Source organism: Haemaphysalis longicornis, unplaced genomic scaffold, assembly GCF_048455015.1.
Source record: "Haemaphysalis longicornis isolate Haplotype H1 unplaced genomic scaffold, Haemaphysalis longicornis Haplotype H1 scaffold_3, whole genome shotgun sequence".
NCBI classification, from domain to species: Eukaryota; Metazoa; Arthropoda; class Arachnida; order Ixodida; family Ixodidae; genus Haemaphysalis; species Haemaphysalis longicornis.
In genome coordinates this window covers 164,549,547-164,569,594 of record NW_027526335.1, presented here as the reverse complement: position 1 = coordinate 164,569,594, position 20,048 = coordinate 164,549,547, and the positions used below count along the sequence as shown (strand labels likewise).

General features: G+C 49.6%; 1 protein-coding gene across 19 annotated transcripts in view; it reads left to right on the top strand.

Annotated features, from left to right (window-relative positions):
* The window catches only part of Tai (basic helix-loop-helix family member taiman), a 592,092-nt gene that overhangs the window by 560,970 nt on the left and 11,074 nt on the right, over nucleotides 1-20,048 (top strand). For 10 of the 19 annotated variants that reach the window (XM_077704537.1, XM_077704523.1, XM_077704522.1 and 7 more), the window contains 12 exons: nucleotides 2,052-2,159; nucleotides 3,609-3,692; nucleotides 5,364-5,399; nucleotides 7,381-7,660; nucleotides 8,824-9,161; nucleotides 11,030-11,311; nucleotides 13,268-13,498; nucleotides 13,910-14,098; nucleotides 16,416-16,484; nucleotides 17,303-17,383; nucleotides 18,582-18,827; nucleotides 19,260-19,539. In XM_077704537.1, coding sequence (XP_077560663.1) covers nucleotides 2,052-2,159; nucleotides 3,609-3,692; nucleotides 5,364-5,399; nucleotides 7,381-7,660; nucleotides 8,824-9,161; nucleotides 11,030-11,311; nucleotides 13,268-13,498; nucleotides 13,910-14,098; nucleotides 16,416-16,484; nucleotides 17,303-17,383; nucleotides 18,582-18,827; nucleotides 19,260-19,539 — 2,224 coding nt within the window. The remainder of the gene's footprint in view (nucleotides 1-2,051; nucleotides 2,160-3,608; nucleotides 3,693-5,363; nucleotides 5,400-7,380; nucleotides 7,661-8,823; nucleotides 9,162-11,029; nucleotides 11,312-13,267; nucleotides 13,499-13,909; nucleotides 14,099-16,415; nucleotides 16,485-17,302; nucleotides 17,384-18,581; nucleotides 18,828-19,259; nucleotides 19,540-20,048) is intronic. The other 9 variants (XM_077704534.1, XM_077704528.1, XM_077704541.1 and 6 more) reach the window with 4 other exon arrangements.

The following is a 20,048-nucleotide window of genomic DNA, read 5'->3' as shown; positions in this document are numbered from 1 at the left end:
GCTACTGCTGTATATACACTAAGCAGTAGTAGCGTACTGGGCCATCTTCGAAGGAAGAAGCAGGTTTCCCACCACCCGAGGGGAGCAGCAGCGTTTACTACTTAGAGCTGAAATTTTGCTATAACGTTTCCTTTTTTGCTGCGTCCCTTGATTCCCTAAGAGATGACCGCTGCGACATCGCTGCCGGGGCCAACTCTGTTTCCCGGTCCAAGTCCCATTCATTGTGTGCCCGTTCTTGGAAGTGCTCTGCGTGTCGTATCTAAAGCCTGAGCAGAGAGAAACTACGCTACGTTAGTCGCCTGAAGTTTGAGCTGTCGCATAGTTTAGTCTGGGAAAGTTTACTCATGCTTGCTGGGATGTTTTGTGCGCGCTTCATTCTCTAATGTTTCGGAGCGTTGGCCCGTAGGGGTTGTACTCCTGGAGCAGTGAGTTCTGGGATTAGACCGGACAGCTGCTCGCCAGGCATGAAGCTTGCATGGTGATTGACCCCCGCTAGGTCTTTTGGCAGTGTTAGAAACTGATTAGAGATTTCGTACCTTCTTGTTTGTGCAATAAAAAACCATCCTTATCACTAATGCACGGTGTATTTCTTTCCTTCTTCTTTTTTTTTTTTTGGAATGAGTCGGTTTGTTGCGGACATTTGCTCGCACCATCGATGGCGTGGCCATAAGAAAAGTGAAAGCTCCCTGCTACAATCCAGGAACACTTAGTGCTGTCAGTGTTGCATGGGGTGAAATTTTACTCGTGCCGAGACACGAGTGATGTGTACACTTTGGTTTTGTGTTTTTTCGCATGCCTTGTTTTTGCACAGTTTTGCTTATTGCCTGGTCTTGTTTCTCTGCTGCGTACTGCTTGCGATTCTCTTCAGCTTAAAAGCGAGTGTTGCGCCAAATGTGGGGGGACTAATGCTTGTGCCTTCTTGTTTTAGCCTTGCAATTGCTGCTGATTTATCGTTTGTCTCAGTGTTCTTCGACAGTTGTGTTGCGCTGTGAATGATGCTGGTGTGAACATTAGCACTGCATCATGTTTTCTTTCCTTGTGTTCTGTCTCCTTAGCGTTTTTGTCTGGAAGCTTTTTGTCTTGCCCGTCGACCGATCGCCGTTTCTTACTTTGGTGTCTTTTGTAGTTGTATTTGTTTTTTGTTGTGCGTTTGAGTTTAGGCAAAGTCGTCGTTGGCCTTTTGTAGGCTGCATTTGTTTTGATGGTTGCATTTTGCGAGAATGTGGAGCTTTTGTTTTGCACGTGTGGAGTAAAAAATATTTGTCTGCAGTGCATTTGAAGAAGTGCTTTTGAGGCGACGTGAAGGGACAGAAAGGACCTTTGTGTTTTAAGTTCAAGACAGGCATTTAATATAACATTTGTTTCTCTTGGTCAAGCATGATGTGTCATTCTGCACTATTTTGGACCTTTTAGTACTGATGGCGAATGCATCACTACAGGAGTTTTTTGACACGGGTTTTAGTGTCATGGATGGGGAAAGGTTAGTGGGGTGGCAGGCTGTGGGGTTTTGTACACCTGTGTTCTTAGCAAATATGTTTTTTTTTTCTTTTCTGCTGGGTGTGTTTAATGTTTTGGACTAAACTACAAAGCTAGTTTTGCACTTTGTAGGGAATTTTGTAGGGCTTTGTAGGGCTGCTGTGTGTCTTTCTTGCCTCGCATAGTGTGGGCTTGTTGGTTTTGAAGTGGTAATTTCTTGCCTGAGCCGCAGAAGAAAGGACTTGCGTCATGCCGGTCAAGTTAGTTGCACATTATTGCTAAGGCTTTTACAGAAGCTGAAGGGGATGAGAACATTTATTATTGTTTTTCTTTAATTCAAGAAGAGAAGTGACGATAAAACGACGCCCTGCGGTGTACCATAGCCAACAGTAGCATCGAAACTGCTGCCGCGGTGGGCCAAGTGCCAGCAGTTTTCAAGCGATGGAGTTCATCGATAGAACTCGGTCGCTATGTTGTATTACTATACTGAGGCCGAACTTGCCGCGCTGCTGTCTCGAGCGTTGCGGTGACTGGTCGGTTGCTGACCTTCCCCCCTTTTCTGTCTGTGTGGCCAGCCCGAGGGTGCGGAGGAAGGGGGATCCAAGCGCAAGAGCCTGGAGGACGGGCCCGAAGCGGACCAGGCACCCAAGCGCGCCAACACGACCGGCGTGCGGCCTCACACGGTGAGCCCCGACCGAGACTCTCCCGTGAAGAGAGTGAATTGGTCACCCCTGTCCTCTTTTTCCTCTTGTGCGGGGCCTGTGTGTGTCGAGTTCTGAGGGCTCTCTTCGGGTCGCTGCTTGGTGGGTGGTGGTGCTTTAACCCTGGCGTGTGCTGGTTTGGCGAGGGGCAAGGCTTAGAACGGGGGAGTGTAAACTCTAATGGTGTAACTGGGGGATATATTGCCCACTCCAGGGTAGGATAGGGACACTCGTAAGGGGTAAAAAGCACGGGTACAAGGTAAAGGAAGTGATCACTAAGGGATTCTCTGCAGTCAGGACTTGAACTACGAGCGCCATTTTTGCACTATAGATTGATGCTTTAGGCTGCTGCACCGGTCTCGAAAGGATTTTGTTTGGCTGCAGGCTCACTATGAGCCGAGACACCTAAAAACAAACTGGCTTTTTGCAGTGTCTCCATTTGAAGAACTCGACGTTTTTGTACAGAAGGGGGGTTGTAGTTTGCAAACAAGTTTAGTCGGGCTTGGGGGGGGGGGATCAGGAGCAAACTTGCCCGAGTCTCTTTCTGGTGCACAGTAGAGCATCTGTGGATTTTCCCCCTATCATAAATAAGCTGGGTATAGCTACGCACTGTCACCGCTGCTGCTTTCCAATGCACACACCTTCCCCCCATAGACAGTAGTTGACTCACTTGCAGTCGTGTCCCTAGAGCAAAAGTGTGGTGTGTGTGCGAAAGCTGGGGTACTTGGTGTGCGTGTCAACTCCTATGCTGGTTGCTTCCCGAGGGTTGGTTTCATTCATTGTTGGTGCCCACTTATAACGACGGCAGCCAGTGGCTAAATCGTCGAGCTATGTTATTTCCGTGGTGTGCCGAAACATCAGGCTGCCGCAGTTGCCGCTGAAGTCGTAGATGCCTGCAAACAACTGTCGCCCCTGTTTACTTTACCCTAAAGGCACTGTCAATCCATGATAGGTAGACCAGGCTTCGGGATTGGGAATTTTAATGAACGGCAGTGTTTCTATTTATGCCGAGTTCTGGCACATTATGAGGTCCGTCATCCAACTGAGAGGCAAAGGCAAGAGTTTTGGAAGAGCATCAGGTCGTAATGCCTACTTTAGCTCACTGCTGTTATTTATTTATTATTATTATTATTATCATTTTTTGCGTACGGGGTATTGTCCACGCTCTGTCTCCGTCCGTTAAAAGTGGGCTCCGACTGTCGTCATTGCACCATTTTTCACCCCTTAAATCACGGCTCACTCGGCATCGCTGCTGCCGCCTCCCTCGCATGCCTCCTCCCCCGTTTTTTCCGATTGGTGGTTTTGTTTTGCCTCCCCCTGTTGGAGCCTGCTTTTTCTCCCCCCTGGGGCCTTGTTCACGTGGTGTGTGTGCTTTTCTGTTGCCCCCCTCCTCCCATGGCTTCCCTCCCCCCACGCTGCCCCTCCCCAAAGATTGCCCGTATGAGTTTCCAAAAGATCCCCGCCCAAAGCGCTCACCTCTACTGCCACCGCTTGCCCTCCGGAATGATCATCCAGGTGAGGTGTTGCGACACGCGCGGCAAGCTTTTCGGTCTCTTCACGGCTCACATTTCATTTCATTTCATAAGGTACTATCGGCATCATATGAAACGCGAACACGAAAATATGAACCTGAACTCGCAAATAGCGCGATTTCTTTCCATGCAAGCCAAAAGGATGCGTGGATTAGTTGCAAAAACAAGGTTGGGAAAAGTGGATTTCCAAACATACCAGTATGCCATTATATGAACTCTACGAACGGTATTTTTCAATTTTGCACATTCTGGTTCATATTTTCGTGTTCGCGTTTCATTTGACGCTGATAGTACATTACATAAGAGGTGGGGTTACGCCGATAGTACATTACATAAGAGGTGCGGTTACAAAACAAGCGTATGCAAAAAGCCACGAGTTTATTTCCCTTTGGGTTGTTCTTGGGTTGAAACTTTTTATTATTTCTTTTAGTTTTGGGGGTACAAAGGCCTGCCTGTTTTGTTAGACGTAGAGAAAACTATTGGAAGGAGAGTGGAAAAATGGTAGAATCAGTGACTGGGGGACAGTTCTCTTGAATTCTGCTTATTTTTACGGCTAGGCTTTAAGATTCATACGTGACGCTCTATCCTATAGTTCTCTCCCTCCTTGGTTTCTGGAGAACACTGTCAAGATTGTGAGTGGATGCCGCCGTCACTTTGATCAGCTAGCGTGCTTTGTGTCGACAAAATCCCAAATGGGTTTCCGCTTTGAGGCAGCTTGTCGATGCGTGCTGGAATAAGCTTTTTTTATACGGTCTGCTGAAACGAAGCTGCCTCTGCTGTTTTTTTTTTGCATGGCAAGCACTGATGCGCACACGGCTAGCTTGAGTTTGTGCAATTGCTTGCTTATGCTCTTTGTTTTTGGCATACCTACCACCCGGGTTATTATTGCAAGATTTTTCACTTTGCATCAGACTTGTTTGGCTGAGGGTGTGGGTTCTACCCGCCATGCTGGCTGGGTGGCTTAGGCCCAGGGGCGCAAGTTCGAGATCCCAGCTGTGGTGGCCGTTTTTGCGATGGAAGTGAAAAATGAATACGCCTGTGTATCGAGATTCTGGCGCCTGTTTAAGATCCCCAACGGGGTCAAAATCAATCCGGAACCCTTTGCCACTGCATGCCCCGGTGTAGCCTCAGTGTGGCCGAGGTGTAGGTTCAGTGTGTCAAACCCCAAAATTTGAGTAGGATTTCTTGGTTAAGCTGTTGTTTGGAGAGGTTTCTAAGAAGAGGTTCAAGAGAAAGCTTGCCAACTCTCCTGCAAGCGTGCTTCTATTCTTGAACTTCAATTCATTCATGAACGAAGCTAAGCCACAAATTCCGCATTCGCGGGGGCCGCTAGAGTAAATTCGTTAGCTCTTGGTCACGTGTCAAGGTCTTAACGTCACAATGAATCCACTTCAGTGAAAAGCGCTCAACTTGACGTGGCAACGAAAAGAAGTGGGGCAAAATTTGGGACTGGGCAGACGAGACGCAGTGGGTGCTAATTGTTTATCCCCTCAGTGCTGCTGTGTTTGTTGTTGTGGGTGATGGTGCCAGAGTTGTGTTTGCGCGTTTGTGTTTCATCGTGCGTTCACGGTGACTGACTGTTGTGCCCCGCCCGCCCTCCGCCTGCTTAATTTTTTTGTTCCTTCTTTCCCCCCTCGCCGTGGTTCCTGATTAGGGTGCAAGCGCCATGCCCTTTAGCCCTGAGATTAAGGTAAATGGGCAGCTGAGGCCCCCCTCCACCTTCCCCTCCTCTCTTTTTTTCTTCTCTCCTCCCCTTGTTCGTAGCTCCTCTTTTGTTGTTGTTTGTCTGGCCCTCCTTTCTTGTCGTTGTCCCTCCTCCCTCCCATCTCTGTCCTGGTGTCCCTCTGAGGTGCCGTTGCCGGCACTTGGATTCCCCCGTTCTGTGTCTTGTGTGTGTTTTGTGACACCCACGGAAGTCAACCTGTAGCACCGTTCACGCAAACAGCATCGCAGAGTTGCCCGCTGGCAGTTTGAAGAAAGGATTCTGACATTGCCCGAACCTTCACTCTGTGCTAGGAACGAGGTCGTGAGATTGGTGGGAGTTGAAGGCTACTTTAAATGTGGAGTAATTGGAGTAATGGAGTAAATATGGAGCAAACGAGCAATACTTCCAGTTTCAGAGGCTTTCATTGCCTGAACCTTTGCTTTGTGCTAGGAACGAGGTTGCGAGATTGGTGAGAGTTTAAGGCTACTTTAAATGTGGAGTAATTGGAGTAATGGAGTAAATATAGAGTAAACGAGCAATACTTCCAGTTTCAGAGGCTTTCGTTGCCTGAACCTTCACTTTGTGCTAGGAACGAGGTCGTGAGATTGGCGGGAGTTGAAGGCTACTTTAAATGTGGAGTAATTGGAGTAATGGAGTAAATATAGAGTAAACGAGCAATACTTCCAGTTTCAGAGGCTTTCTTTCGTTGGGAATCAAACCGTTGCCTGTTCTGTTGAGCAGTTTAAATTGTTTTGAAGCCTCTGGCTTCTGGGATCAGTCTTTGTAGGGAAGTCAATGTAAGTGCTTAAAGGAGGGAGTTTTTGTCAGCGCAGATTTAGTATTTAGTCATCCGGGCCACGGTGAAGTTTGCTTCATCCATTTGAATGGGTTTTGAAGGGATGGAGCTGGACTATGGTCGTCTACTCAGGCGAAGCAGTAGCAGGTTCAACAAGGGTGTGTGAGGAATCGGTTCAGCTTCTCTGAAATTAACAAGCTTTGCCCAGGCTGGAATGCAGTTAGTGGACTTTGTGCTTCCCTGCACTCCTGATTGCAAACGGTGTTTTTTTATGGCAGCGCTAATGGCCTCAGCTTTCCTTTTGAGTTGTGCTTGCCCACGCGAGCTTTGCTTCAAGCCCTGCCGACCCCTAGGAGAGTACTAGCCGTAATAATGCAGGGATCATGGAGATCACTAATTAAGGGACACTGAAGTGAGTTGGTTGAAGTTGTATTTGTAGCTGCATTGTGCAGCTCCATGTGTGTAATTCATTAACTGACTATTTGGTGGACGTCTAGGGCTTTTGTTTACTTCAATGACGTATCAGTGGCCATAAATGTGGTTTCGCGCTGTTTTGGCGTTTTAACTTCTTACTTTCACCTGTTTCGTCGTTAGCATTGACTTTTTATTTGTGCTCGTGTTGTGCAGGTTAAATTTGCTAGCGGTCCGCTAAATTTAGCTCTGCCAGAAAATCGGCTCACTTCAATGACCCTTTAATTTAGTTCTTTATTTTGGGGGCCTTGAGAACAGACATCCCGCAGAAGTGTGTGCGCATGCTTTGCCTGTTTCTTTGGCAAGAGCTTTGGAAGCGTTGCTTTGGGGGAGTGCTGCACTGCTATCAGGTCGATTCAGTTGGTGAAAAACTTTTTTCCAGCTTTTGGAGAGAAATGGGATTATTAAGAGGTTTTTTGCCAGGTGCTTTATTCAATTTTCTAGGAGTGGGTTTGAACAAAACATGTTATTGGATAATTCTACTTTGCCTGCACCTGAAATTTGTTGCAAGTTTTCAGAAAAGGTGAAGCAGTGTTGAACAAGGCAGGGAGGGCCTTGCGAACTTCTGATGTGCTGGAGCAGTTTTATAAAGCGGGGTTTAATCAGTGCCGCAAGAATGCGGCAGGATTTATGGAAACTGCAGTCAAATAGCTGTGGTTCTCGTCTTGATTCCGCGACCTTTGACCCCGTGCTACACAGGCTCACCTGGCGGGCCAGAACCCGATGCTGGCGTCGATGCTGGCGCAAACCCCACGGCCGGTGCCCTCGGTGCCGACGTCCATCGCCAACTCCATCGTGTCCCAGCTGCCGCAGGAGCGGCTGCCCAAGAACCTCGAGAAGAAGCTCATCCACACCCCCACCTCCGCCACCGCCGGAGGACTTCTTCAGCAGCAGCAACAGCAGCAGGCGGGGGGTGGCCTGATGAAGCAGCAGCAGCCGCCCGGGAGGCCCCCCTCTCTGCTGTCTCTGGGCCCGCAAGGTGCGCCTTCGAACATGCTTTGCTATCCCGCTTTGAGCTGCGGAAGCTTCGAAGGGTGAAAGAGGTAACAGCAGCGGGGAGAGAACACAGCCTTAGGGGCAGCCGTTCGTGTTGTCTGCTTTCACCCAGTCTGCGCATACATTGTGGGGTGGCGTATGTACATTTAGGTCTCTTGGTATTTGTCATCATGGATGGACTTGCAGCAGAAATGCTCCAAACCAAATCTGTGTTTTGCTTTCCGAATGAATTTTTAATGTGAAAGCAGTTTTAGACTGCTGAGAGAGTGCTTGAAACTGCTCTGGACAGCCAAATTAAAAAAGACCATTTGTCCGTGCATCTGCCACTTTCATTGGCTGACATCACGGTGTCCGTTCTCTCATCATTGGTGCATGCCTGCAGCACAAAGTGGAACAAGGTGTAGTTTTTTTGTTTTTGGTACCTTTGGTGGTCTGTAAGAAGTGGCTTTTCAAGACTAAAGCAGCAGTGCAGTGGTTCAGCTTGATGCTAGTCTACTTCCTGACGAGTGATTCTGTGCCAGAATCATTACGTTGCAGTGCTCTTGCTGCATCTTCCGTAATCGTAGCCCCTGTCCAATAATACGGAGAGGAATGAAAAGCATTTTGTCGTAATTCTGCAAGCTTTATGCGATGTTACCTTTAGTGTTCAAGGAAATAACCCTAAAAGTCACACGCTTCAGTGCTGTTTCCTTTCTGTGTTTCCATTGCTGTTCATAACCATGCTGGGTAAAAAAAATTAGGCCTGCTGGACCGACCTAAGGGGGTTCATCATTATCAGGGTCAAATTGTCTCCCGTAGACTTCCTTCTAGCCTCCCCCTCCCACCCATTGTCATCCAGATCCATTCTTTGCCAGTGAATTCACGTATGCCCACCTTCCTCTCAGCCCCCTACTTCTCAACCTTGATCTTTCGACAAGCAACTTTGTCATTTACGTTGTCAGCCAAGCTTCACTTTTAGCCACATGGGCAGATGGGTAAAAATTTTTTTCGATTGTTGCTCCTGAGCAACACTGGGCATCAAAGGGTTAAACCCCCCTCACGAAGAAAGAAAAAAAAAAAAAGAAAAAAGACAAGCTAGCAGACCCTTGAAAAGTGCCTGAAAAAGCCTGAAGTTCCTTCCCCTCTCTCTCCCTCCCCATTGCACAGAGTCCAGTGCCATGACGCTGCAGCAGCAGCGTTCTTTCGGTGGTGGTGGCCTGATTCAGCAGCAGCAGCAGCAGCAGGGCTTCCTCAGCAAGATCCTCATGAACAGCGACTCGACGCGGAGGGGCGTTCAGCTTCAGCAGCAGCAGCAGCCGTCGTACCTGTCGCACGCGGGCGTGAGCAGCGGTTTCGCCGCCTCGGGCCCCAGCGAGGTCCTCTCGCAGCTGCTCAACGACTCCCGCATCCCGCCGGGCATCGTCAACGCCGTCAACTCCTCCTCCGCGCTCTCGGTCGCGGGCCTGGGCTCGTCCGACCAGTTCCTCTCGCAAGTGTTAGAGGACGTGAGTGGCCGCTGCCTTCTTGCCTCTCTGCCGGTTTGCAAAGAAGTCGAGGAAAGGGCTGTAACCTGCCTGTTTAGCTTTCGTGGCGTACGTTGGAAAGTGTCTCGGTGATGTGTGCTTTCTATGCCAGTGAAAAAGAAGAAAAGGAGTAAAACGCGCTTGCATGTGGCAAGTGACCCTGCTTTGCCTAAGCCTCCATTTAGTGGCACCATTTTTTCTCGTGGAAGGAGAAAGTGCAGTTAGTATAGCGCCGTGCAGCTTGCGCCCCCTTTATTTGCAGCTGAAAAGATTGGTGCTGCTCCATGGCAGCCTCTCGTGTAATGTTTTCTATTGCGAATTTTCGTGACCTGAGTTGGAAGGTGCTGCGTGATGTAATGTGTAGAGCATATTATGATTCGAGAATGACCAAGGGGCTGTCCTAGCATGATGACAAACAAAGGTCTGGCGGCACCCATAAACGGCACTTTTGCACTTTTTTTTCTGGTCGTTTAAAATCGGGTGTGCGTTAGATTCGAGGGTGCACTATAATTAGAGCCCCTTACTTTTTGTGGCGGAACATTTCAAATTCTGCGATTCTAGATAGGGGAATCTGCAAAATTCCGCGACAACATTGAAAAGGCATAAGGTACATGCAACAGTTCATTTATTAGACACTTCAGACTCCCAACATGCTAGATTTCATTTACAACTGAAGGAAGCTGTTGTGGCTGTGCATCTGGTGAAGCTTTGTGCTTTCTTCACCAAGAGAATGGTGCTTGTTATACACGATGTCACCGTAGCGACTGAGTGACCTTTCTGCTTCAACAGAGTTGATTGGCACTGACAGGCATTTAAGGGCAGTCAGGTGTTCCGTCCCAGCCCAGAAAGCCAGAATATCGAAATATTCACCTGGCTTTTCTTGTTTAGAAAGAAATAGTGCCAAGTCCCTGTCACTAGACTTGAGGTCTTAAGAAGACTTCAGGTACACTTGCCATTCAGCAGCCAGGGCTAGGGATTCTTCCCCAAGTCCAGGAACAGCCCCAATCTGACCTCTTCCCTGAGAGACACCCAACTTGCAGGGAATCCAAGCACCTCGCACTCTTGAAGAACTTCGAAGTGTCATTCTTCAAGTATGCTAGCGCCTTACTAGCCACTTTATTCATTGCACACTTCATTTTGTTTGCAATCGGATTGATTATAGAGTTTAACACGCCGACGCAACGCAGACGATGAGGCGCGCAGTAGTGGAGGGCTCCGGATTAATTTTGACCACCTGGGGATCTTCAACGTGCGCCGAAATCTCGTACACACGGGCGTTTTTGCTTACCGCCTCAATCAGAAAAGCGGCCACCGCGGCCGGGAATAGAACCCGCGACCTTGTGCTCAGGAGCGCATCGCCTTAGCCACTGAGCCACTGCGGTGGGTTGTTTGCAATCTGACGGGCCTCATCGAGTGCAATGTTCTCTTTCTGTGGCTATGGCTAAGCCCCTTGATTCGGGTAGAGGCTGCGCCACCTATTCATTTTTATTATTTGATAAGGTAGGAATACGCAGATGCAAATTTAAAATTTCATCGGTAAAAACGTTGCAGACAAATAATAAAAACCATTTTGCCATTACTAATAGAAAATACCACTTTACCGCCACATTTCACTGAATCTATTGTTTTGGGGACGTGGCACCACACTTTTAACGTTTTTATATTGATTTCCGCGAGAAAACTTTAATTCCGCGATCGCGGAATTGCGGAATCGCGGAAAGCTAGGGGCTCTAACTATAATCGAGTAGTAAATTGGTAGCCAGACCTTTCGGAGGCGTTTCTTTCCCCCGACGTTTCTTTACCCTTGTGGCGAGTGCTGTCGTGACTATTTCTGCTCGTGTTTCGGTCAGGTGTGGAGCCTGCAGCAGGAGCTGCAGCCCGGTGTGGAGTCTACCACCTCGGAGGAGACGGTGCTGCTGCGGTTGCTGGACGAAATGCTGGAGAACCCGACCCAGCAGGGGGCCCAGCAGGGGGCGCCCTCCTCGCACCAGCAGTCATCGGGGCAGCAGGGGCTGGACCTGAACGAGAAGATGGCCATCAGCGCCATCCAGCAGCAGCTCATGAGCTTCGAGACGCAGCCCCACCCACCCCCACCCCTGCCGCCGCACCAGCCGCAGCCACAGCAGCAGCAGGTAGGGCGGAGGCAAAAACACCAGTGGGTCGAGATTTCTGTGCACGTGTTAAGGTCCCCGGGGGGGTCTAATTTAGTTTGGAGCCCTCCACTACAGGACTCCTCGTAGCCTAGGTGTAGCTCCGGTGCATTTGAACCCTCATGATTTGAATTTCTTCTCAAAAAACATTGAGGTGGCCTATAGAAGCAGAGGTAACTAAGCTATCAGGACTGGATCTCAGCACGAAAAATGAGGAATGAAGGGAGGAAGTGCTCGTGTTGTGTACTTTCTTGTCTTTTCACGCTATGGAGAGAGGAGGAAGTTTACTACTAGAGACAGAATCTCAATCTAACGGCTTGAGCACAGTTGTCAATCCCCTAATCCGGAGCTCCCTACCGCACTTTTCTTTCTTTTGCTTCACTAATAGAAGATTGTCGGGTGGGAGGGGGACGCCAACTTGAAAAGATAATGATATGCCTTAGACTGAAGTGTAGACTGTGTAATTTGAGGGCAATCAGTTTAGCTCAGATTGTTGTAAAATTGGTCTCAGTGGGAAGGATTTGCTTTTCTGTACTCGGTTGTGATAGCATATCTCGCTCTCTGATCGTTCTTTGTCAAGCTGGTGTGTTAAAATTCACCGTAACAGTCGCGAAGGTGTTGGGTAATGTTTTTCCTTTTTTCTCTTGTTTTCCTTACAAGTGTGGGAGTTCGAACATGTACAGTCATGGAGAAATGCAAAATGAACACGGAAACACGCAACTAGCGCAGTTTCTTTCTTTGCAGGTCAGATTGTCACATCACTTCGTAACTGCAGCAAAATTTGTAAACATGACTTTCCGAATATATTACGACCACATCGTTATGGGATCTCCACGAGCCAAATTCTCTGATTTTGCATGTTTTTGTTTATATTTTCGCACTCGTTTTTCGTTTGCCCATGACTGCGCAGAAGCAGTGCATCAGAAATCTAAAAAAGAAAAAAAAGAACGATGTTTTAGCTACCGTAAGGAGCAGTTCGTGAGGGACCATTGAAATTCATTCGGTTCCTTTTTGGCGTTTCTAAAGCCAATGTTGCAACTCACTGAAAGTGCAATTCCCTGAGTGGCCAGTACAATTTCACCCAAGATCTGTTTTTTTGTTTCGTAACACATTGCCAAACAGCATCCTGAAATGTAAGTTGAGAAAAAAAAGACTGTCAAACGTTTGCAGTGGCTCTACATCTCTTAGTTGTGCCTGTTTGCTTTCTGCTCTTCTTATTTTAAAGACTGTAGTCTTTCTTGGGCTTTTTAAAGCAGGAAATTTTGGATGTCTGTATGTATGGCTGTTGGTCTGTGTCCCTCGATTCAGTTGTCTGGCCAAGAATACTTGAGCAAGAGGTTTATAGAGGCAAAATTTTTCCTAACCACTCAATCCGGAAAGAAACTTCCTACTTGCCAACATTGTTGAGCGAAAAGAAAACAATAAACATATTCGAGACAGAACATCAATTCATAAGTGGTATTGGCCGTGCTCGTGTTATTAAAAATACATGACTGCTTGGTTTTTGCAACACAGGAAATGAAAAAAAAAAAAAATACGTGTTGGAAACAACGTTTTGATCCAAGAATACAAAAAGCGTTCTCACCTGAGCGTAACCTCATCGCCGCATTCCAAGAAGTCCAACAGTATTGAAAGGTTTCAGTAACGTAGTAAAATTGGATGGGCTTGAGCAAACCTCCACCGTTTTTATCGTGGGACAAGCTAGACGAGAGGGTGAGAGCGTGGGAGAGAGGAGAGGTATCTACGTGGCAAAAGGGGCAGAGGGCTGTCGTCTTTCGACGACATTTGCAGCAAAGTAAGCAGATATGCAGCCAATTTTTTTTTCTCTTTTCTTGCAACGAAATGGCGGGGCTTGAAAAAAAAAGAGCGTGCTTTGTTGACATGCCACGAGCGAGTGAACTCAGCTGTGCCTTGGTGCCCGGTGACGGTGGCGTACAGCGGGCGGCGTTCCACTTCCAGGCTTCGCTGTACGGCGCGCCGGGCTCCTCGGCGTCCTACCAGGCGGCTCCTCCGGTGTACAGCAACACGGCGGCCCAGCGGCTGCGGTTGGCTTCCCAGCAGCCGCAGCCGCAGCCCGGGCAGCAGCCACAGCAGCAGCAGCAGCAGCAGCAGCAGGGCCTGCGTCAGTACGCGCCTGCGGTGGCCGGCATGGCTGGCGTGTCTCCACAGGTTGGTGGCTTTGTTCTTCGGTAATTGTTTTCAAGGCGAAAGCCTTGGGTGGGTCATCTAACGCGTAAGGTGACGGCCAAAACGGGCGCTGCTGTAAAGAGAAAGTAAATTGCGTTTGTGTGGCATTCGAACCTGAGTTGCCAGAGCAGCTGGCAGGTGCGCTAACCACAGTGCAAACACGACGCCCTGCTAGAGGGCGAACAAGAATTTGCCTTGTGCGTGTGCTCTGAAAGGGTGCACGCTCCTCGTAGTCCAGATGTAGTTTTGGCTTGTTATGCAGCCCCGGAATTTATATCTCCCTTGCATTGAAGCAGTAATAAGAGCGTTGAGCGTGGAAGTGGGGCAGAGAGTGTGTTTTGTGGTCCCTGCCGTCGTCGTCAGCTGAGCTCTGGGCGCCCCCCTTCATCGCAGATGCGGCGCAACCTGCTCGAGCGGCGCCAGAAGATGTTCCTGCAGCAGCAGCAGAAGCGGCTGCTGGCCCAGCAGCAGCAGCAGCAGCTGACCATGCAGACGCAGCAGCAGCCGCCCGACTCCTTCGGCCCCGAGAGCATCAACGAGCTGCTCAACCACGGCGTGGCCCCGCCCAACATCGCCATCCAGGTGGGTTGAATTGGGAAGAGGAAGGGGGGGAGGGGGGGGGGCAGTGCGTGGGAGCTGTGGAAACACAGTGCGTTTGTGGTATAAAGGAGCTGGTGCAAGGGCTAACACGCGTGTCCCCGAATCTGAAGGTTGGGAAAATACCGAGGAAAAGATGAAAAGATCCCGAACCATCTCCACTAACGTGAAACCTGGGGAGGGGCGAAGCATGCAGTGTATAAGTGTATTCTTGGCGTTTTCACCAATGGAGACGAAACCGTTGGGGGGGGGTAGAGGTGTACAGCTTTGCTGTGACGGTCCCCTGTCTTTGAAGCGCGAGGCGTGAACGAGTGTTCCGGTGTTTGTTTAGTGCGCGTTACGCAGCGTTTTAGGGCAAAAGGTAAACGAGTGTCCTGGTGTTTTAGTACCGACACTCCATGAAACGGCGATAACAACGGCAACAGGAGACGCTGACAGCCCGAGCCCCTAAGGGGCTTCGCTACTAAAATGTCAGAGCCCCTTTCTAAAGAGAAAGATGGTTAAGGGGGGAGGCTGGTCTTAGACAAAACTTTTTTATTTTTCAAGCTATTGAGATGAAAACTTCCAAACAGTTGTATTTCAGCATTCTGATTTCAAATATCAATTTAGATTTGGGATATCGCAAGTAGTTCTAATTTCATACAGATTTCATTGTTAAAAGCCTATCCCCAATTTAAAAAAAAAATCTGCTTTAATGATGCTTCTAAACTGCACTTCATTGCATTGCTTAACAACCACGGAGTGCAATAAAAGTATTCCCATGCTTCTAGCCTTCCTACAACCAATTGTATGAGGGTTCAAACTTCGTTGTTTGAACAAACTTCGTTGTATGAGGACGAAGTTTGTTCAAACTTTGTTGTTTGAACCCTCATACAATTGGTTGTAGGAAGGCTAGAAGCATGGGAATACTTTTATTGCACTCCCTGGTTGCTAAGCAATGCAATGAAGTGCAGTTTAGAAGCATCATTAAAGCAGATTTTTTTTAAAATTGGGGATAGGCTTTTAACAATGAAGTCTGTATGAAATTAGAACTACTTGCGATATCCCAAATCTAAATTGATATTTGAAATCAGAATGCTGAAATACATCTGTTTGGAAGTTTTCATCTTAATAGCTTGAAAAATAAAAAAGTTTGTCTAAGAACAGCCTCCCCCCTTAACTTGCGAAGCTGTCTCCCGTGCTACCTGAGCCAAAGTCCGAAATCTGAACTGCTTCGACTGTGTCGGGAATGGCGAAATCTGGTAAATGTCGGATAGACGTGTGAGTTAGCCTTTTGGCAGTGCGTTTTGGCGTAACGATGGACGGCACCAGTAAGGCACAGAAAGCTTCGCTTTAAAAACTGCAGCATATCAACAATCCACCCCCAACACATTTGCAATGCTGTTGGCAAAGTGCACAACATTTGGTAAAAGTGTCATTGCCCTACTTCATCATACCACCTATGTTTCAGCTCAGTCTTGCAGGAACGCAATCTTATTTTTATCATCACTAGGAGAAACAGAAAAAGCACTAGTGCGATGATTTGATTGCGTGTGCATTCACTCGCAAACTGCAGGACAGTGTAGGGAAGCTTCCGCTTTGCAGATGGGCTGCCATACTCTGAGAAGCTGCTTCTGGTGGCATTAAGGGAACTGGTAGAGCGGCGTTCCCGACATGTTTTCTCTTTCCTTTATTTCATTTTTGTTTGTTTACTTTTTGACGGTTGCTAGGAGCTTGCACATTCTGCGCCCAACATGAAAATGTAAAACTTTGTGCTAGATGTTATCTGCCTATGCGTATGTGTACCATAGGGGCACTGGGGGCTTCAGCAAAATTGTACAAGGAGTGGTCCATCTCGGCAGCTCGAAACTCCTTGGCAGCTACGATAGGCTGTGCTTGTTTTGGTCACTGCCGGTAACCCAAACCTCCATGTGTGATGGGAGAGGCAGGGCAGGTGGCACCGTCGAGGAGAGGGCGCTAAGCTAAGCTAAGGCTGGAAAGCGAAGTCGTCGTGTCGTCGAGGGGAGGACTTGGCTTTTCAGTCTTCAAAAAACAGGATGAAGGGGAAGGAAAATGGGGGGAGGAGGTTGGAACCCTGATACTGGTTTGCAACTTTTGCAGCTTTTGGGCACTTGCATAACCCTCCTCCCGTTTTATCGGACCTTGTGCACCCCCCCCAAAGAATGGGAAAGAGAGAGACAGAGGAGAGGGAGGGAGGCGAGGGAATGGTCGAAGCGTCGGTACTGTGTCTTGTACGGTGGCGCTTCAAGAGAGTGAGCGAGTGAGCCAAAGGCGGCTGTGCGCGCGTCTGTGCGCTGTGCAGCAAAGCTACCACCTGAGCCAGGCAGGGGGCAAGGACCTGCAGGAACGAATGATGAAGATGCTCAAACCGGTGCGTTCTGCTGCTGCTGGTGTCATACCACTGCTACTGCCACCGCTGCCGTCGATGTGTGCTGTCGCATTGTGTGCTCTGGCACTGTCCCCTCTTTCTCTCTCTCTCTCTCCCTCTCTGTCTCTCTCTCGTGCCACTATTGGCACATCTTTGCCCCGTCGTCAGTGGGCATACCCACGCAGCGCTTGCTTCGCTTCGCTTGCCTGGCAGTCGTCAGTGGCTGATGTCTTTTCCCCTGTTTCGTGTGCGGGTATGCGTGGCGGTGTGAGATTGCTGAGGATAACGTGAAGGGGATTTTGTTGTGAGGGAAAGGAACGAGTGAGCGTACAGTTTGCAAATGTGGAAGAATGGATGGGAGCCACGCATTCGGGATAAGTTTGCGCTAATTTGAAGGAAGGTTCTTGAGAGCAAGGAAGTTCTTGTTGGGTCTGAGGAGGCCTCAAAATGTGAGCAACGGCAGTGCCCTTGAGAGAGGGCAGAAGTGAGGGAGGAAAGGGGTGGTGGGGGCGATTGACGTCACGAGGCATGTCCGTGGCACGGAGCGTTGGGTTTTCAAAGCACCACGCAGAAATTACTCTTAAGAGTGTGTGAGAACGCAGTTGTGTATGGGCAGCACAAGTGGGTGGACGAAAACTGTGTTTGAGGGGAAGCGTCTGTCTCCTGCCGTTGTGCGTCTTGCTAGCGCCGCTTGCATTCTCTGCCGTGCAACTTTTGCTTGGAGGGTTGCTTCAGTCGCTCGTTTGAGTGCGACGTAAGAGCCCTCGTGTTGTTGTCATTCTTTCTCAATTGCCTCCTCCTTTCTCTTTGTGCCTGTGCAGAGGGGCGGCATGTCTGGCGGTGAGGCCCCGCAACAGCTGTCACCGCGTTTTGGGGGCGTGCTTAGTCCCCCACAGCCACAGGTGAGTTCTCCCCCTGAGTGCGTTGTTGCCTTCAGTTCCTCGTGCGGTCGTCTCCAGTAGCGCACGCTGAACTTGTGTAGAGCCGAAGGGCCTGCATCCAGTGCGGTTGCTGCGCTCTATAGCGTATTTGATAGCTTTCAGCTTGAAAGGGGCTGTATAACTGGTGTGTACCGCCTTATGGCGAAGGGCACTGAAACCAGCGCAGAACAAACCGACTAAAAACGTCTCGAAATGGGGGAAAGCGAGCTCTTGACTGCTGCTCCTCCAATGAAGGAATATTCGACTGGATGCTCCGCGAACGCTGCCTACTAGAGTACATGCTAAACCGGCCCAACGGCAGTGTGAGTGGCGTTCAAGAAATGGCGTGCCTGGACGGCACCGCACAGTCCGCCAAACGGAGCGGTGCGAGTGCATGCGTCATGCGGGTTCCCGAGCAGATGACTTTCGTCGTTGCAATTTTTGGGCTGCGAGGATTACGTGTGTGCGAGGATGATGCTAGTAAATACGGTAGTTGGATATGGTTTCGTTGTAGACAGCTGTCACGAGCAAGAGAAGGGGCGGCACACGGCAGTGCTGTCGTGTGTTGTGGACTGCAATGTGCTGTCGTGTGTCCCTTCTTCTCTTATGCAAGCCTTCAAGCATCGTCTGTGATTAACTCGGAAAAACTAGCCCCATGATTTGTGAGCTGCGTAGGCAAGTCCAGTTTGGCAGTGTTTCCCCGCATTCCTAAGATAGCCAGAAGGTGACGTGCAAAAGAGATGTGGGAACAGCCTTGCTGCTTCTGCGGAAAGGCACTGTCAGCCCTGCTGAACTACTGTGAATTGGTTTGTTAAAAGCGCAGGCTGGTTTGAAGAATACAGTGCCAGAGCGCAGTCGGTTTACCGCAATTACCCGCCGCCGCTTTCTTCCGGGGCGCAATTCTCAGCTTTGTCCATTTCATGGCTGTTTCTCGAGTGTCGATTTCGAGCGAGCCTTGGTCGGCTGAAGGCGGGCGATTCGGATTGGACGCTGCACTAGGCTGGCATGGCGTTGGTTTCTGTGCATGTCATTGATCAGAGGCCTCGCGAATGAAACCACATCTTGATTGAACAAACACGAAATGGACATTTTTGAAACAGACTCGACTCTGAATTCCGCCCCAAGCATATCAACCTTCCTCTGTCGCCCTTGCAACGGGCCTTCCCCTCCTTCCTCGCAGCCTCAGCAGCTGTCTCCCGGCCAGCGCTACTCGCCCCAGCAGCCTCAGCAGCCTCAACAGCAGCCCCAGCAGCAGCAGCAGCAGCAGCCGGGGGGCTTCCCTAGTCCTTACCCGAGCCCCGGATCCCCGCACCTGGGCTCCCCCGGTGGGGGCCCTGGGGGCGGGGGGCCTCCCCAGTGGAACCCCCGGCCACAGGCCGCGTCCCTCCAGCAGCAGAACCCCATGCTCAATGCCCAGCTGTCACAGGTACGAGCACCTCACTTGAGTTTAGTGGCGGGGTGAAGGCACACTCCTCTCTCGGTGCAGCTTCTGATCTCGGGAAAAACAAATATGTAATGGAACTGTAAACACTTTCGTATCATCGGTGCCCGTCATCAGTTCTTAGTCTTAGTCGCCATTGAATCCTCTCTGCCTAGGGGTCTTTGCCCCCTAGAGCCTAGATCCTAGACCCACAAAAGATTCATTGGTAGATCTTAAAAAAAAACGCATGAGCATCTCGTCTCTCTCTCTCTCGTGAACTTGGGCTCGGCCCAATGGGCGGCCTTGCTGTAGCTTTCAGACACCCGTAACGTGGTGTTTCTCACATGCCCCTCGCATACAATCTAACTGTCCAAACGTAAGTTTGGCAATCTTGATCACCGAGCGCACGCACTCAGTGGGTGGTTCTGTCCCGTGCAGGGTACCTTCAGCGCGCAGCAGCAGCAACAGCAGCAGCAGCCGCAGCAAGTGCGCTTTGTCGGGGGCCAGGTTCAAGTGCGGCAGCAACAGCAGCAGCAGTCCCAGCAGCAACAGCAGCAGCAGGCCATGCAGGCGGGCGGACTCCTGCGGCCAGCCGCCAGCCCGGGCCTGTCCCGCAACCCGTCCCCCTTTGGGGAGCAGTTCTCCTTCGCCACCAGGGGGGGCCCCTCCCCCGGACCCCCGCCCCACGCCCGGCTCCAGAGGGCCATGTCCGTGCCGGGTGGGTGCAGAGTGAAAAGGGAGGCAGCTCTACTCCCGTGTTCTACTCCTCTTTCACTCTTCTTTTTACACCCCTGCATCTGGCTGAGTACTGCTCCTGTGTTTCTCTTCTAGTCTTTTTATTCCCCTGTTCTTGGCTAAATATTTTACTCCAATGTTTTATTTACACTTCTCTTTTTTGCTCCTTTCTTATACCCTTGCTCTTGGATGAATATTTCTACCCCATTGTTTTAAGCACCTTCGACTCTTTCTACACCCCTTCTCTTCGCTGAACACTCCAATGTTTCTCTCCCTCTTTACACCCCTGCTGTTGCCGGAATACTTTACTGCAATGTTTCACACACCTTCTCTTCTCCTTTTTACACCGCTGCTTTTGGTTGAATACTTCTGCTGCAACGTTTTGTGCCTATTATCTTGTCATCTTTTACTCCTTTTTTTCACACCCTGCTCTTGGCCGACTCCGTCTGCTTTGTTTTTTCACTCTGTTGCCTTCTACCCCTTGTTATGCAG